This window comes from Haliotis asinina, chromosome 2 (genome assembly GCF_037392515.1).
Source record: "Haliotis asinina isolate JCU_RB_2024 chromosome 2, JCU_Hal_asi_v2, whole genome shotgun sequence".
Classification (NCBI taxonomy): Eukaryota; Metazoa; Mollusca; class Gastropoda; order Lepetellida; family Haliotidae; genus Haliotis; species Haliotis asinina.
The window spans coordinates 7825136-7843982 of NC_090281.1; the positions used below are offsets into that span (position 1 = coordinate 7825136).

General features: G+C 40.3%; 1 protein-coding gene across 1 annotated transcript; it reads left to right on the top strand.

Annotated features, from left to right (window-relative positions):
* The first annotated feature begins 15041 nt into the window (after positions 1–15041).
* On the top strand, positions 15042–16767 carry LOC137272240 (uncharacterized). The gene is made up of 2 exons (XM_067804600.1): positions 15042–15182; positions 15533–16767. Exons 1-2 carry the CDS (start codon positions 15086–15088, stop codon positions 15901–15903), a joined length of 468 nt encoding a protein of 155 aa, XP_067660701.1. The 5' UTR covers positions 15042–15085; the 3' UTR covers positions 15904–16767.
* The last annotated feature ends 2080 nt before the right edge of the window (positions 16768–18847 follow it).

Genomic DNA, 18847 nt, shown 5'->3' on the forward strand with positions numbered 1-18847 from the left:
CCTGTGCGGGAGCATTGGCATTGAAGTCAAACAGTTGTGTTTGAATAGGCTTTTGTGACGGTCGTGTCTGTTTGATTTCATGCGCTATGGTGGCCAGCTTGTTTAACATATTTGAGAGGTCGATTTGTTTATTAAAGAAACCCGTTAACGCGCTTGATCCAATTAATAAGTGATATGCGATAAGAATAAAATGGATTAGGAGACTTCAGGTAGAATTAGAATTAGAATTAACATCTTCTCACACTAAAATTTCAAACAAATTTGAAAGTGGGTATTTTGACACAAAATATGTTGTACATCTAATAGTGCATTCTAATATCAATAACTGCTTTGATCTGCATAATGTTCGATCAATCTCCAGTGTATTAATTAAGAAATGAAGATGTGTGGGTACAAGAGAATGTGCTTGTCGAAATTAAAACAAGACCTACTGGGACGCTACGACGCTTTAAATATGCAATATTCAAGCATGTTACACAAGACCTAATCAAATTTGACATGTGTTATACTACACTTAACGCATGGCATATTCATCTAGGACATATGTTATACCACACGTAACACAGGACGTATTCACTTGGGACATATGTTATACTACACGTAACACAGGACGTATTCACTTGGGACATATGTTATACCACACGTAACACAGGACGTATTCACTTGGGACATATGTTATACTACACGTAACACAGGACGTATTCACTTGGGACATATGTTATACCACACGTAACACAGGACGTATTCACTTGGGACATATGTTATACCACACGTAACACAGGACGTATTCACTTGGGACATATGCTATACTACACGTAACACAGGACGCATTCACTTGGGACATATGTTATACCACACGTAACACAGGACGTATTCACTTGGGACATATGTTATACCACACGTAACACAGGACGTATTCACTTGGGACATATGTTATACTACACGTAACACAGGACGTATTCACTTGGGACATATGTTATACCACACGTAACACAGGACGTATTCACTTGGGACATATGTTATACCACACGTAACACAGGACGTATTCACTTGGGACATATGTTATACTACACCTAACTCAGAACAAATTTAACTGGAACATATGTTTTACTACACATAACCAGAACATATTCAGCTGAGACAAACGTTGTATCATACTTAAACAGGATATGTTTAACTATGTTACACAAGAAGACCTAATCAAATGGGACATGTTATGCCACACTTAACACACGACATATTCAACTAGGGCAGACATTGCATCACACTTAAATACGATATATTCAACTACGTTACACAATACTTAATCAAATGGGAGATGCGCTAAAGATCACTTATACTATAGGGGGGTACAAATACATAAATCATTTATTGACATCGTTATCAAGGACACTCCTTAATTACAACTACTCATTTCGACATTTAATTGCCTCAAATCGATATTTTGGACAACAGTGCACAATACCCTCCCGCGAACGAAATTTCAACCAATCAGATGGGCGTGACGTAATGTGAGGTATACCTGTGTGGGTTGTTGCAGCATTCATGTACATTTCCGGGGGTAGATTATGTTCTTTATTGGTTTCTCTAAAACCGCAATCGTGACAAGTGTTTTGAAAACTGAAAGCTCTATGTTTTCACTATCTACTGCCATTTAATTATGTTAACTGTTGTGCTTATTTTCCAAGATACAACATATTTTCATACACGATTCTGTCAAAATCGTGTGTTGGCATACTGGTTATAAATCGTTCTTGTATTTCTGTTACCAGTAGTGTCATCCAAAATCATTTTGGTCATGATTCAAAAACAAATTTAATTACGAGTAGGAAATAGTTTTGATCTTTTAACTTGATGGAAATAAACCATAATCTAATTGATTCTCAAACTGACTGTAGACCGTAACTCCACTGTTTTAATAAACGCCCTGTCACGAACATCCACCAGTCTGAAAATATATGCTATTTAGGATTGTTATCACCCAGTTACAAAATCTAAACAGCTGTCTACTGGTAGCAAAATATGTATTTGATTGGTGGTCAAGGGGATTTTCATGATAATGCTTATAGCATAACAATTTCACTCTTGGACGCGAGGTGAGTGTCAGTATGATACTACTTACAATATTATTGTCACTTCGGTCACAGCCTCACTTCCGAGGAAGGACATATTTAAATGGGACGTACGTTATACAACACGGAACGCAGGACGTATTCAACTGGGACATGTGTTATGTCACACATGACACAGAACATATTCAACTGGGACATGTGTTATATCACACATGACACAGAACATATTCAACTGGGACATGTGTTATGTCACACATGACACAGAACATATTCAACTGAGACATGTGTTATATCACACATGACACAGAACATATTCAACTGGGACATGTGTTATGTCACACATGACACAGAACATATTCAACTGGGACATACGTTGAATCACATCTAACACACGACACATTCTAATGGACTAACTAAAATAAGAGTAATTCATTTAATAAAGCAGTGCAGTATTTTTCAAAAGTTACAATGAGCTCAAATACACCCATTTGAAAATAATATATCCACTCGAATGTCAAGTGGGTATGTCATAGGGAATATGTTTAATCAGAATGTCAAGTGTTTATGTCATAGGGAATATGTTTAATCAGAATGTCAATGTGTATGTCATAGGGAATATGTTTAATCAGAATGTCAAGTGTGTATGTCACGGGGAATATGTTTAATCTGGGAATATGCTTAATCCCTGAAAATGTCAGGTAATACGTCTAGTGGATAATTATGGATAATCCCCAGGTTTTAAGAGAGAATTTTACACACATTCCCAGAAACTGTTTGAAAGTTTAAATGCTTAACGTAACTGATCATTGCAGCACCTCCAGTTTTTGATGGAATTATTGAAATGACATATTAACAACAAATGTTTTTGGAAGAAAAGATTTATTTCTCATACATGCAGTATGACATAAAACGAAACAGAAACATTTTCAAAGTAAACAGGATCTCTAGGTATTCCATTAAATTTACAAGTAAGAGAAGAATGACCCTTCAATTTCACAACACGTTTGCCTTAGAACATGTACAGCGGTTGGTTTGTTTGGCATTATTTTTACTCAGTACGGTTGCAACGGACACACTCTTGACCACCACAGTTAGACTAAATCTGAACAGCTTGTTGAAGTGACATGTTTTTGTGCTTGTCAACGTCATCAGCACTGGAAACGGCAGGCGGTAGCACAAACATCGCGGGAATACTTTCCATGAAGGACACCCCAACGTAGCGTGTCACCAGAATAAGAGAAAATATGTCGTTTTCACAATACATAGTCAAACGGAATTCGGTTAGGACGAAAAGGACTGACGTCACTGAATTTGATATAATGTGTGACATCCGTGAAGATTCGGGTTACAATTGGTCTTCAGCACCCCGTGGGTCGTAAAACCTGCACACCCACTCACTCACTGACCTACACATTGTTCCCGATGTTTAGCTGACTATTTCACTTTAACGCAGTTATGGCATGTATGTGCACACGCTATCTAAAACGATGAATGGACGTTTTCAGCGTCTTCGTAAACGTGTAGTTGTTTTTCAAATCATAGAAATGCCCGGTTTAGCAGGTCAGAAGGATTTGTGGAAGGTTTCTTGGCTGTCTAGTCATATGACCAATGTTTTAACCGTGTGAGTTTCTTGCATTGTAAATATTCTACGTAAAGAGTAACTATTTACAGTTCTGAAATATTATATACGGTGAGGCACTACATGAAGTTAATTAGATTAGATTAATGAGCGCCTTGAAGAGCTTTGCAGTGTCGAACAGAATCTCCTCATTTACTGTATCGTGACTTCACTTGCAAGTATGTTAATCCGCAGACACACCTCAAACCCAAGTCTAATCACTTGGAATGGTTATCAATAGCAAACAGTGATGAAGAAAACAAACATCCATGTGTGGTCTTTGAAATAATAATATAATAACTAAAACAGACCACTAATTGTAGCTCGTTGTAAACCTTAGTTACACTTGGTTGTTTGACATCTTCAACCTCAACCATCAACATCTTCAAAGTCACGACCAACTCGTGCGATCAGTTAAATATCAAACATGTGTGCGCGTTGTCATATGTAATATGTTTTCTCATTTCACACACATACACACACGCACACACACATATGCACACACATACATATTCAAAATCTGTTTTTGAGACAATTTCATTGACATATACACACACGGACACATCCTGTTTGAGTAACCTCATATGGACTGCTACAGAACTAAACACACTAAATTATCCAGTCTGTTACTATAGCAATGTAACAATTTATGACAACACCATCTCCCTTTATAACATGCTGACAAAGAATATACAAGTGTCATATGAGTATGTAAGACACAAGCTGACAAAACCGTCCTGTCCTATGAGCCATATTATTGTAACTACCAATTCCGTTATTATTGTAGTCTGTGTTATCATTATTCTAGGGCTCAGTAATGTGCTCCTTTGGCAACATAAAACCATCTATTGTGTTCCCGCATCCTGTGTCGCCCCAATTATGTTTCCTTGTTTGTCCCCACTGTGACCTCACTCGTGGCTTACACAAGAGATAAAAACCCTGAAGACCTCCACGACTGAGCGCATTCTTTCCACATTGACGCCGTGATGTAACTGAAGTACAGTAAGAGTGAGTGAATGAGTGAGTGAGCTGTGCGCTACTTTTTGGCAACATTTCAACATTGTCAGCCTATCATTGGGATCGGTTTTTATGCATTGTACCCATGTGTAGAATCGAACCAGGGTCATCGGCGTGACGAGCGAATGCTTTAATCACTGGGCGACACATGCCACTGAATACGGCAGAAAAGGACACAAACCCCAAACATCTGTTCAGTATTTATCTGAGAAAGTGCGGTTACTTTTATCTGAACGTTGGGAATGTACGTATAACCCTAGACGTACCACCAAGTAGTACAACGTTAAAGGACTTCCTCGGGCTCCTGTATAAATGTTCAAGAGTATCTGCCCAGTTTTCCAACTTATAGATTTACTTCAGGCGTAATTTTTCACATATTTCACATTTCATTGTTAAATGACTTTTATTTGAAGCATTCCACATCACGTTTTTGATTATAGTTCACCATGAAAGCTTCCATCTAAAGGATCACGCACTGATCAGGATGTTAATGCATGCAAACCTGATTTCGTCACTACATGTATATGTCTGGAAAAATGCCGATGTGACGTAAAACCCAACTCTACTCAACTCATTCCATCTAAAGCACCCGTGTCCTAAACCAAGGTGAATGAACACACATTTCCTTTGACTCTCCCGAAGTCATTGAATCATGGCTCTCGTCAATGGTAAACGTCAGTGAGTTAGAATATCTCGATAAACACCACTGAACTTAAACAACTGATTGAAATGCAATGATCGATGGGGAAGAAACGTCCTTGTGTTATCCCCTTGCTGCTGACTGTTCGGGCTATGCTTCCTTGAGAACAACAAAGCTGCTCAGAAGGCCGCCAAGGTAATCATTTGGAGAGTGCAGACTAACAGTGTCGTAATGTAATGGGAATGTCAGTTAATGTACGTGTGTCATCTTGTCTCATAAAAAGATGCTATGTGAGAAACGCACCATGCATATTATCACTGCTAGTTACAGCCTAGTCTACTGAACTGTTATTTACACACATTACAGGGTCGGTGGGGCAGTCTAGTGGTCAAAGCATTCGCTCGTCACGTCGAACACCTGGGTTCGACTAGCCACATGGACACAATGTGTGAAGCCTATTTATAGTGTCCCCCGCCTTGATGTTGCTGGAATAATGCAAAAGGCGGCGGAAAACTAAACTCACTCACTGCACACATTATAGGCTAGGGGTCGAATTTCGAGTATGATATGAGTGCGTGTGCACACCGTGGTGCCCGTGTACAAAATCCTCTCAGGTGATGGCACCTCCCCGACATTAACACTAACTTAGTACTGATATAGTACAGAGGCTGCTCTGTACAACAGCACCCTGTTCTACTTCAAACCGCAGGAACAGGACATATGGGCAAGAAAAGAATACCCCAAAAGGAGTTAGCTGTGTTCTACTTTCGAATGTGTTTCGTCACGCATATGAGTGGGATTTTTGTGTGGCAGAACCAAAACACCGGCAAATAATTTCTTCAAGCATTTAACCGCCGAACTAGAGGAGGTATCAGTGATCAAAATGACGTTCAATGTTCACTCACTCATTTAGCAGCCAATGTGTATGGTTTTACGCCGCTTTCAGCGTTGTTTCCGTAATATCAAGACGTTACACGAGAAATGGGATTCATTCTTTTTACAAACCCATATCTTAGGCGTGACAACAGAATTCTTTCTTTAGCTACTAGGCTGCGCCAGTGATTAGTTCCAATAATGTTATATTCCTATTATTACCACTGCAGTCCGAGATTGGTACATCCGGGTTCTAAAGTTGTTGATCGTACTGAGACGGGTGAGAGCACAGCAGCCAGGGTGCCTGGATTGCAGAGGATATCTGGTCTACCTGTACGGAACAGGTTGAAAGAGATTGATCTGAAAGCCAGGAAACCCGACGTCGGGGTCGTGCTACGTCGTCACCACCGCGGTCAGTGTCTCCGTTATCTAAAAGTATCCACTTGGTTGTATAGACATTACCTTCTTCTAAACCGGTGTACAATTTCATGCACAAAATTGTTGGGTTTTTTTGTGGACATGTTATACATGTTTGAAAATGCAACATTTTCGCAAACGTCTATGCGTTTCTTTTTCGGGAGAGAATAATAATAGTTACATATAAAATGGCTACCCACCAATCCCGAATCAATGTCACATACACATGGCTGACCATGCTTGGTGTTTTCTGTCATGAATTAATTGGCTTTGTTACAACGGACGCCTGTGCAACGATCTGCTGATTTGTTCTACTTTTTAACAACTGAACCCATTTCAAAACCAGGCAATGCAATACTCGTGTACTCGTTAAGCTGGCTCACTTGTTAAATGGGGATTATGAATTAGTTTTATGGCTGATGTCTCTATATTGTCCTCTGGTGTCCGTATTTACCTGTATGACGCCGTCAAAACTCGTGTAATGGTATTGTCCAAATGGAAAACTGATCTTGATAAACGACATGGTGCGTTTGAGTGTTGCTTCAACACATTATTACAAAGGTAGGAATTAAGTAACGATGTTTGTATTTCAAATCGATTCCAGGCGTTAATGAGAATTGCTTCATATTTGGTAGCCATGAGATTAGCGAAAATGGTATAAATGGCATGTTTTGGACTATAATCACGTTTTCTACCTTCATTGATCATTACACTTGTAAGAGCCTATATGGAACAGCTGCGTTTCTAATGTTTTTACCTTGAAGACAAGATAAATATTTTTCAGGTTCTAAAGTATCTTTACAATAGACATAGTTGGCATGACGTGGACTGTCTCTTGATGTAGATACCCAGTCGTGCCTGAAGTTATCAATGAAACGTTGTCGAAAATCGGTGATGAACGTATCAACATTTTCCACAGATTGTGAGAGCCATATCTCTCCAAAACCAAGAGAGAAGAGTAACATACGGATGTGAGAAGCCCAAGTGACTTTACCAAGATTATCATAATGCAATAGCATGTTGTAAGCAATCTTAGGGAGGCGATGTGCTGGCATTCTTAAAATTCTAATTCAGAATCGAATACATTTTACGCTATAGATCACTCCATATACCATGGCAGTTGGTGTAGACAATCCAACGTTTAAAAACTTTTTACAAGCAAGTACATTTACCTTTCCGATAACATCTAATCTAGTGCATCCCCAAATTTCGGAACAATAAGTGAGTATAGTCTGGATTTTGTGTATCGAATAATTTATTAGTTATAGCGAAAAAGCGCAAAAGAGCCCTTTTTGCCCAAAGTGAAAGATCGAAAGCAGATTTCTTTACATTCATTGAACTGTTGAAGAGCAAGCCAAGATATTTATAATCCTTCGGTATAGAAATGCTTTTACCTTTGTAAAACCAGATCGATTTGCAGAGAGGGGTCCACCTCTACGAAATACAGCAATTTTAGTTTTGTTAATATTAACACCAAGACCACATTCGTCACTATAAGACGCTAAGATATTAATTTGACTTTGTAATCTAACAACTGTATCAGAGACTAATATCACATCACCAGCAAAGAGCAACAGCAAAACAACTGAATGCCATGTTTGCCCGAGTCTTGTGTTTTTAGACAATTCATTAACAAAAAACGAGAAAAGAATCGGGCTAAAAACACAACCATGTCTAATTCCAACTGGACAAACAAAAAAATCAGTTAGGCCATCTTAACATTTGACACAAACTATCAGATCAGAATACATGGACTTAACCATTCTATACATTTTGCCATTTACACCAGGTTTTCTAAGGCATTCAAGCAACTTAACATGATCCACAGAGTCAAACGCTTTCTTAAAATGAACAAATGATGTATACAGTTTATGTTTACGAAATAACAGCTGCTTTGTGATAATGGCATGAAACGTGAATACATGATCTTGAGTGGAATAATCTTTGTGTTTCAGGGATACTATTTCTCATGTTAGACCACATAGTAAGTCTGGAATTCAAAATACTTGCAAAAACCTTGGCTAACATACTAATAATCGAAATACCTCTATAATTATCTGGATCATTCGTCTTACCACTTTTATGTATGGTTGTGATGACAGATTTAGCCCATTCAACTGGATAGAAGCCTCAAATAATTGGCTGAAGCGTTTAGTCCAAAACAGCAGAAAGCTACACAACGCTGATTTCAGCATTTATGGTAGAACATGATCTAAACCCGCAGATTTCCCTGATTGTAGATGGAGAATAGCGGTTTCAACTTTCTGCTGTTCAGTAACATATCATCTGCTTCCTCCACTGAATCCTGAGTATCGTCGACAGCGCTGTCACCGCCATACGTGAAGGGAGGAAACATGTCAACCACTCAGATTTAGATATATTTGGCAGAGGAGGGGAACTGTTACTTTGCTTTCTTTGTTCGTTTAATGTCTCACTAAGCAATGTTTATTTTCAAACTCTGTATTTAACACTTACATATACAGGTAACTCAGCTGCATTTTACACTATATCTATTTCATAACACGTTCTTTCACCATTAGCAGTCCATTTCTCGTGCCCCCAAGAACTCAGTTCTTCACACTGCCCACGTGTATTCTGACGCACAAAAGAAAATATGCTCTTTGATATAAACGCCATCTAATTCCAATTTTCACAAAACATATATGTTACTGAAACCAGTCGTTAAAAACCACAAACTTCCTGTCCCAAACTAAAGTTAACAATGATACCACTATTTCATTAATCGGCATTGAAAAGTCATTTCTTTTTCGTATCAGTGTTAGCCACCACCTGACACATGTGCGTATACTTGTTTTGCCCGGTAGTGTACCTACACAGACAACAGCCATTGTGTGTATTGTGGGAATCAAACTGTTCCCCTTGTTCCCCATGTCAATAAGCACGGTTGCAGACATCTTCATACTCTAATTACATTGAAAGGACTTATCATATTGCAATTGTCCTTATAGATAGAATCAATTTCCTGCCGCACGGAGACAGCAAGGCCATGCTCAAAGCGTCTGGGGAAGCGGGCTAAATATAGTGTTTCATTTTGTAAATCATATCACTTATATCCGATCCTGATCTGCCTTCATCTCTGTCACAGAGTAATTGCATCTGGCCCCATGCTGGGACCTGAACGATACGATGTTCACGTTGCTTTCATGTTTTACCTCCGCGATGTCGTCGTCTGACGTTGCAGGGTTTTCCTATCAATCTTGGGGGCGGTGGGGTAGCCTAGTGGTAGAAGCTTTCGTCACGCCGAACACCCAGGATCGATTCTTCGCATAGGTACAATGTCTAAAGCCCATTTCTGTTGTCCTGGCTATTTATTGATGGAATATTGCTAGAAGCAGTGTAAAATCATACTCACTCACTCAGTTTCGATGTTGGTCGGTTCAGGGATCTACTTATAATCTTGACGCCACCGGAGACAGCGGAACGCCATCAGTGGTGTAAATGCGGGTAGCATGGTGAATGAAGACAACTGAACCATGAGGACAAGCCATTTTTATATACGTGTGCTTCCGGGTTTCGAAAGTCCGATGTCATCGCCTTCACATGTGTTGTTTTTTGTTGTTTCTGTGATTTTATATTGTTTTTATAGCATGCCTGTTTTAGTATTGCTGACTCAATGTCGCTTTAACTGCCTTTGTTGTGTAGTGGTTAGAGCGTCGCATAGGCGCAATGTGTGAAGTCCATTTCTGGTGCCCTGCACAGTGATATTGCTACAATCTTGCAAACAGCGGCGTAAGAATTCTCTTACTCACATTATTACTTCAGATACTTTGTCTTGGAGGTATAGCCGTAGAAATATACACTACGTGTACGCAATGTACACAGAATATCGCAACGGAAAGGAAGAGGTCTTTCATAAGCTCGGCTGTATTATTAAGTTTTCATGTGCAAATTTTATATCACAATCACCTGACTCTGAGATGAAACAAAAAATACTTTGTTTCCATAATACTCCTCATCCCTTTCAACCAACACAAAGACAGAACGACTACTGAACATTCGACATCATATCGACCAGGTGTTTCACACTGCTGTCTGGCAAACGACTGACAAGAGCAACGGAGAAACTCTGAACTAACGCTGTTAATTGAGTACATGTAAGCTTGTGTTAGTATCCATTGCTAAAAAAATCAATGACTTCACACTCAAGGGGATATTAAAGTCCAAACTCTCCACACAGCTTGCCATATTTGCATGATGTATTGATCTATGGACATATACCATGTCGTGTCGTCTTTCGCTGCGGGGAGTATATGACCAGATATTGACCTCCACCAAGCGTTATATAATGGCGGTTACTTCCGGTGAACCGCCCACGACTGGATCCACAAAAAAGGCCTGTCACTCTAAGCGTGTGTGTGATTATAACAGATTCATGATGAATTCTTTACTTCATATTGCAATGACACATCCGACATCATAGACATCGGGCTGTTATTGTCGCCATGCACATCGGGACAAACAATGGGAGACAACTCGGTATGCCCTTACGTTAACCGTTCGTAGCTGTGGGTTCCAGTAAGGTTTACATGGCTTCTGTCAAAGTGCCAAAGGTGGTCCAGAGGTTTCGACCCATGTCCAACTATAGATCGACAATACTATCATGATTGCTATTGATCTTGATATATACTTGAAAAGCATTGAACACTGGCTTGAAAAAAGCGACGTTTGGTTTATATTGTGTAATGTGGTTTGGGAAATACTAGCAAGAAGAATCATGGTGATAATCATGTTGTCCACTCTGTTTGAAGTTCAAGATCCACGTGAGAAGTATGCAGTGTAATATGGGATCCAATCCGAAACACTGAACATTTCATCTTCTATTATGAAGCACAAACACCCATCAAAAGATGATAACATGTTCGATTTGTTACCCATCTGACTATGGTAGTCCACTGACCTACCTTGTCATGTCTACACCCAGGTCATTGGTAGGGCTGTTAATAATAATCAACAATGATAATTAAATATCATCTTCTAAATATCATTTCATTCAGCAATACTTTGGCACAACTGCAATGACTGTGTACTATTTGTTTTAGGACCAGGGCCTACATTTTCGTCGTAAGTTAATGTTGATGTATGACACTTACGACTATGTTAGCGCTAAGACTACTATTCTTTGGTCCGGAACTATTCCATTAAGTATACACTACCCTCCTTTGGACCGGCACAATGATATTAAACATACGCTACTATTCTTTTGGCCAGCACAACTGCATTAAGCATACACTACTATTCTTTGGGTCGGGACAATTGCATTAAACATACACCTCTATTAGTTGGGGCAGCACGCTACACACCTACTCTACTATTCTTTGAGATGGCACCATTGCATCAAGCATTCACTACCATTCTTTGTGCCGGGACAATTGCATTAACCATACACTACGTATACCCTTCTTTGGACCGGGACAATTTCATTAAGCATGTGCTACTATTCCTTGGGCCGGCACTATTGCATTAAGCATATTTTACCCTTCTTTGGGTCAGCATAACTGCATTAAGCATACACTACTATTCTTTAGGTCGCCACTATCGCTTTAAGCATAGGCTGTCTTTTTTGCGACCTTTACCCTTGCAAAGAGCATGCACTACCCTCCTTTTGGCCTGGCAGAATTACAATGGGCATTTATCATCCATTTTGTTTGGTGCATTGCAACAATTGTGATTTTACGTCACGTATCGTGTCCATGTTCCATGTTGGTGTTTGTTGTGTAGTATATAACATGTCCTGCGAACACTTCCCAAGGAGAAGAGGGTTTACTTTTCGATAATACCTACGGCTATTGTTCTATCCATTTTTTCAAACCGACAGTGACGTCACTCTATTGTTCTAAGGGGGCACTATTAATTTTATAAGAATGAGATTGTTTCTCAGTGTGAACCGTGTGTTCCTTTTAGGACGGGTAGTGCGGGCTGCGCACTTACAGGGCTCGGATAGCGCGTGCAATGCGTGTCGTGAGCTGCCAGTCTCATCCCAGTTATTTTCAATTCAATGAATACCCTTCACGGGTACCGACCTTTCGAAGATACGCTTTAGCAATATACAAGTTCCCGGCCAGATGAGCGATATTAAGATAATGGCCAGGGCAGAAGGACATTATTTAGATAATGGATGTGGCAGAGGGACATTATTTAGATAATGGATGGGACAGAGGGACATTATCAAAATAATGCCCTAAGCAGAGGGACATTATTTAGATAATTGAACGAGGAAGCGAGCTTGTATCAGATTTGCGAGATATTACGAGGAAAAAGTGTCCCTGAGAAAATAGAGTGATGTCACTGTCGGTTTATAAGATTAAGGTATTGCTTCATGGGATATACATTATATAATATGAAATATAAGTCTAAAGTACATTGAAAAAAGATACTGGACTTCCCGTATACAGTTCATGTAGATAAAGCCACACCACATCTTCCGATAGTATAAGAGGCACGAGGCACAGGGTCACGGTGTCACTTAAAGCACCTGTAATTGAGGCTCGAATCCATGTTTCTCACGGTGTTTCTGAATCTGACAGCGTCATAGTCATTTTCAAGGCTGTCAAGGTCAAGTGCTTTTTTGCTGATAATTACAGAAGAAAATCAGACGTCGGTGTTTACCTTTAGTAATCTTTCAACGTTGACCTTCACCTTACACATGGCGTGTTTGATTCAAAGGCCTGTAAATGTAGGCATTTCCATAGGTAATCGACGTATGCGTGATACACACAGTTCATGCCTATATACTGGCCTCATGCAGCCACCTGAAAAGAGCCTCTCCTTTACTTGCACTCGAGATATGAAGCCATCAGCAACGTGATTTCTAACAAAGCTAGATCCTGAAAGATGATCTTCATCGCGTATGGAGGACATTTCCGAATTTGACGGAGCAGTGGCAAAAATTACGTCCAGTGCTGTAAGTCATTTTTTCACCTGTACCATACGTTCGGACTACTTTCGCACGTGCGTATGACAGTGAAGACGGATACAGTCGCGTTCTCGTGAACACTTTTGATAGTGACTGATAGAGACGTGCACAGTTGGCTTTTTTACATGAGATTCCAGGTGGACGTTGTCAGTGTTTTGTCACTTCTGTTTATACTTATGCAGGCGCACTGATGTGCCTGGCTGTCTGGAGTCTGTTCATTTTTTGCAAACATTCAGTGACAAAAATCACATCCAATGCAATGTTCTAGTTTGACCATTACTATACCTGTCCGTGTTTTCATAGGTGAACCATTGCCCAGCCTTTGCATGCGTTTGTAGTCGGTGTCAGGGCGTATTGACGTACTCGCAAACACCAGGGTGCCGTTGTAAAAAGCAACCTCAGCGCTAAGGTGACCATCACACCCATACCTTAACACAGACTTAAGGTAGCCTTAGCGCTAAGGTTCTTTGGTACAAGGACACCAAGGGTCCCGTTTCTCGAAGCTCTAACGTTTTTCGTACTTCTTGTTCTGTAACATATGGAGTACTGATGCTACCAGAAAAAAAGATCTTAAGTTTACAAGAGCTTCATGAAACAGAGTCCAGGTATCTTCACTATCTTATAGTGAGTCATAAAAGTGTGGTCATTACCAGAAGACACCACGCCACAGTTTAACATTCATACCTAACTTGCACGGATTTCAAGTCCACCTATATTTGGTAGCATAATGTACCAGGTTTTACCTTCTTGATATGACGCTACGGGGATGTCCACACTACCCATCTTGTGCTGCCCGGACAAACACACCCTTCACTAGACTGCCACACAAAAATAAGTGACTGTGTATAGATTTAACAATAATCCAGCTATATCATCAGAAATTGCACCCATGTTGTGACTAGAACCCATGTGATTGGCGTGTGGACCGACAGCTTTAACCACTTGGCTATCCAATCACGCCCCTTCTGACACAAAATACACTGATGCAGTCGCTATCGGATGGTATCAACATTCGGGTACTATATAATCATGTTTCAGGGCAAGCGAATCAATTTGCGTAGCCCTGAACATGAATTAGTATCAGACAACGGTTTATGTACGACAGGTCAGTGGGACAGCCTTGATTACTGCTATCGTAAATATTGCGTAGATATACAATACAGGTTAGGACAAAATCAGACTGCAAACATTCAGGCTTCACACATTGTATCCATTAGGGGAATCTTTGGCGTGACGGGCAAAACACATCTTGTGTTCAGCAAAGGAAGTTCAGCTTGTTACCGTTCGCACCGCTCTAACCCAGGCTCCTGACGAATCCGTCAGTCGTCGTAAGTGGTACATGTTATTGCTTCGGATTGTATTTGTGGACTTCAATATTAGAGCATCCTCGATTTGACACTTGGATTTGATTGGTGAACTTGTTAATACAATGCTTGATATAACGTGAAACTCTCACAGTCCTCTGAAGGGTGGCAGCCTCTTATCTCTCTCTGTGCTGCTGGCTTCCCTCATACATGATGACCACTGTCCAGTTGTTGGCGATTGCTTTAATTCTCCTCTGTAAGGACGCGTCCTCCTCACCCATGAAAGCAGATGTGGAACTTGACATGGGTCAGTCTCAGCCTCCGAAACTCAGAATTTTAAATCATTGCAGAATTTCATCATTCGATCTTATGTCTGAATATAATCTGGTTTATTCTGAAACGTTCATTGGTTTTAAGTGTCATCTTCGGTTAATAACTCGATGTTATTTTCTAATTTTAAAAAGATATGTTTTATTTCGTATATTTATATAGAACATTTATTCAGTAGTGTTTAGGGTTTTTAACACGCTGTCCTAAACGTGCATGTATATTACGAATGTTTGAGGCACGTGGTAACATCTGTTGACAAAACTCACGTTAAACCGACTGAATCTCACCGCTTATTGTCTGAAAAATGAACCGTATTACATTTCTTAGGAACAGACGACCCACCTCATTCGTCGCACGATGTCATTCATCAGCCTTCCAATTCCTTCTTTGTTCAATACGGCGACAGTGACAACAAAAGACGCTACGATGATCAAGTCACCACAAGGGAACCTGCCTTGTTCCCGAGGACGACGGCAAGTCTCTACAAGTTATTCCTTATTCGGCAAATCCACAGACTCCAGAGTGAGTTGAAGAAACCTCACGTGACCCCCAATCCAAATTGGCGAGCGGAGAATCTTTACGCCACAGACAAGGAGCTGAATAGCATGTCGACCGCCGAACTCCATAACATGCTTCTGGACATCAGGAAGGTGTTAGGAGCCACCGTGAGTGACCTGTGCTGTCCTCTAGGGAGGTAACCTGGGTCCCTACAAAATCAGCTCTAACGTGGGAGGAGTTCTTTTGACGGAAGGAACGGTATGATATGCAATTAATCCTGTTTAGGGAATTCATGAAGAGCAATGCGAACATCAGTTTCACTGACAAGAATTTTGTGACCAAAACTGGTCTATGAATGTTGTTTTTGTTCATACATGATGGAGGTTTCGCAATGTGACAATGTGACCACGAGAGAATTGATGGTGATACCACAGAAGCGGACTCGAATCCCATGTGCTTTGACTGCCATCAGACGATGTATGTGGATCATCGGGGGCTGGGCAAGTAAACCAGTGGTTGATATAACGAGCATAGCCAAATGATAGAAGACCTGCCACCATCCAGGTCACTGAGCCTACTAACCAATACAAACTCTGAACAACAGAGTTCGGGGAATATCGTCTAATCTAGTCCATATTTAGAAGTCCTACCCTTTGTCAACGTGGTATTCTTACGTGTCGTCATATACCCGCAGAGTCAACATTGTCATGGACACTTTTGCCCGGACAGCGCTGGACTTCATATGAACACATGTGTATCATCACTGATCCTGATTAACATAACCCTTCTCATAAAACAACAGCTGTATTTCCATAGTTTCATACTCATCCGTGGGTGAAAAAAACCCATAAGAAAAAGTATCTGATAAGATCGATTTCTAATCTCCTGATTGGCTACTGCATGGTGAGGACGTGGTGTTTATGATATGCTTGAATACTTCAGGAGGGGCGCCTCAGGGGCGTGGACAACAAACTCACGATGGCTTGACTGCAGTATTCTTTTGTGATAAATCTGACATTTCTCTAAACTATTTTCTTTCATAATCAATGTGTTTCATACATCGATGTATTTGGTTGTTGTTTAACTCCACACTCAGCAATGTGCTAGCTATAGGGCGGCGGTCTGTATATAATCGAGACTGGATCACATAATCCAGTGATCAGCATCATGGCATAGATGTACGCCAACTGGGATGCAATGACGTGTTAGCCATGTCAGCGAGCCTGACCACAGGATCCTGTTAGCCGCTCTGACGACAAGCATGGGTTACTGAAGACCAGTTCTAACCTGGATCTTCACGGGTACACATCGATAGGTGTACAGGGCCCGTCAATATACTCCCAAATACCGGAACATATTATCAGTTAAATGAAGTCTATCATTTTGCCCATTTAATCATTTCTACACTAGATATTTTCTTTTCTTAGAAATCCTATGCATGAAATCGATCTCTAATTCCACGGCGAGTCACCGCTCCAGTGCTACCTTCCGTCCAATTTCACCATTCAATATGACTTGGGATAACCTTTAAAATTTCTTAGTGGGGAAAAGTGATATCTCAGTTATTTATCTGAAAGTAATCAGCATATCTGGTAGATATCTTAACGATAAGTTGGAGATACACAAACGTAAAGACAGGTAGGCACTTTACTTTTCTCTCGATAAATGCGTAATTAAGGGATCTTCGTCAGCCTGTACGGCCTTCTGTGCGGACCATCTCATTATAACGTTCGTTTTCGGTTTGGCTAATGTGATGTGCCCTCACACGTTCTGTATTTTTATGTAATGTGTGTTGCCTAAGGTGTGTTTGTCATACACCTAAATACTCGAAGCTACGCGATTTACCGTTTTGCAGTCTTTCTGAGAGTTTGCTACATGACAAGGTGGGAAACAAAGGTACACTTACTGAGGTAAACAAAATAAGGGATCACATGAAAGGAAAAGTGTTCCCTTGTTTTTCTAGGTTTCTCCACAAGCTATACGATGCAAAAGCTTGTAGAGAAATGTTGGAAAAATAGGAACTCTTGTTCTTTCATGTGATGCCTTATTTTTCCCTTCAGTATCTTAAAGGCTATGTTTGAGATTTGACATCGATGGATAGCCAGTCAAATACAACCATTTCTAAGGCAAAACTAGACATTCGACTACAGATATTGATACTAACACAAATATGGATTAAAGAAGTACTTTCTCGTGTTTTAGCTATAATAGTTCAGGGCGAGAGTGTACTTTATTACACTATATATGGTGGTAGAGCGAACTTTCGCACAACAGTAACAGATGCGCTGTTCTTTTGATGTGTCTGACCTCCTCCCCCCCCCCCCCCCCCCCCCTACGTTAAGGCGAACGTTACATGAAAAACAAATGACAAACAGTTTGGTGACTGTTTAGGTTGGGGTTAAATGTCTACTCTAAATTATTTTGTTACATCTGTGATTTACGTAAACGGTATAGGGTAATATGAGCGTCACATTTCTACTACCAACGTAAGTTTAGATCAGCACATCCTCATGAAGCTGACTAGTCAAGCGACATTCCACGATTGCATTGTGGGAATGTGACCATTGCAAACGTTACCGTGTCACTTTAAAATTCTGAATGGAACTATGACACATTTTATCCACCCGAAAACATTATGGCAAATTAAACGTTTCCACCAGTGATGTCAGCTAAGGGACGCAACAGCAAACCAAGAAACGGAATGCAACAGAGTAGTTTACTGTATGAGGCTGTATGAGGCGATGACAACAGACATTCATCGTGACTTCGTTTACATTGTGACGTAATGCAAAAGTATTCGATTACGAAGGGGTAGGCTAGAATGGCACAGTGATTCAATCACATTGTGACATAATGCAAAAAGTGCACATTATCGTCTCATGGAGTTCTGTCTTTGATCTTTCAACTGATTCACTCGACACTATATCAAATAAGAATGAACGCTAAATGATTAAACTTAAATGAAAGTAAGATAACGGACAGCGATGTTAATCTGCTAAAGGGTTTTTTGGTTGATGTTACACACTTCGACGCTGATAACATACGCTTTATGAGGAGAACTTAAACTACAGCGACAAGAAGTACAGGTTCTCGGTGCATATAGGTCCCTCCCCATGTGAGTGAGTGAGGGAGTGAGTGAGGGAG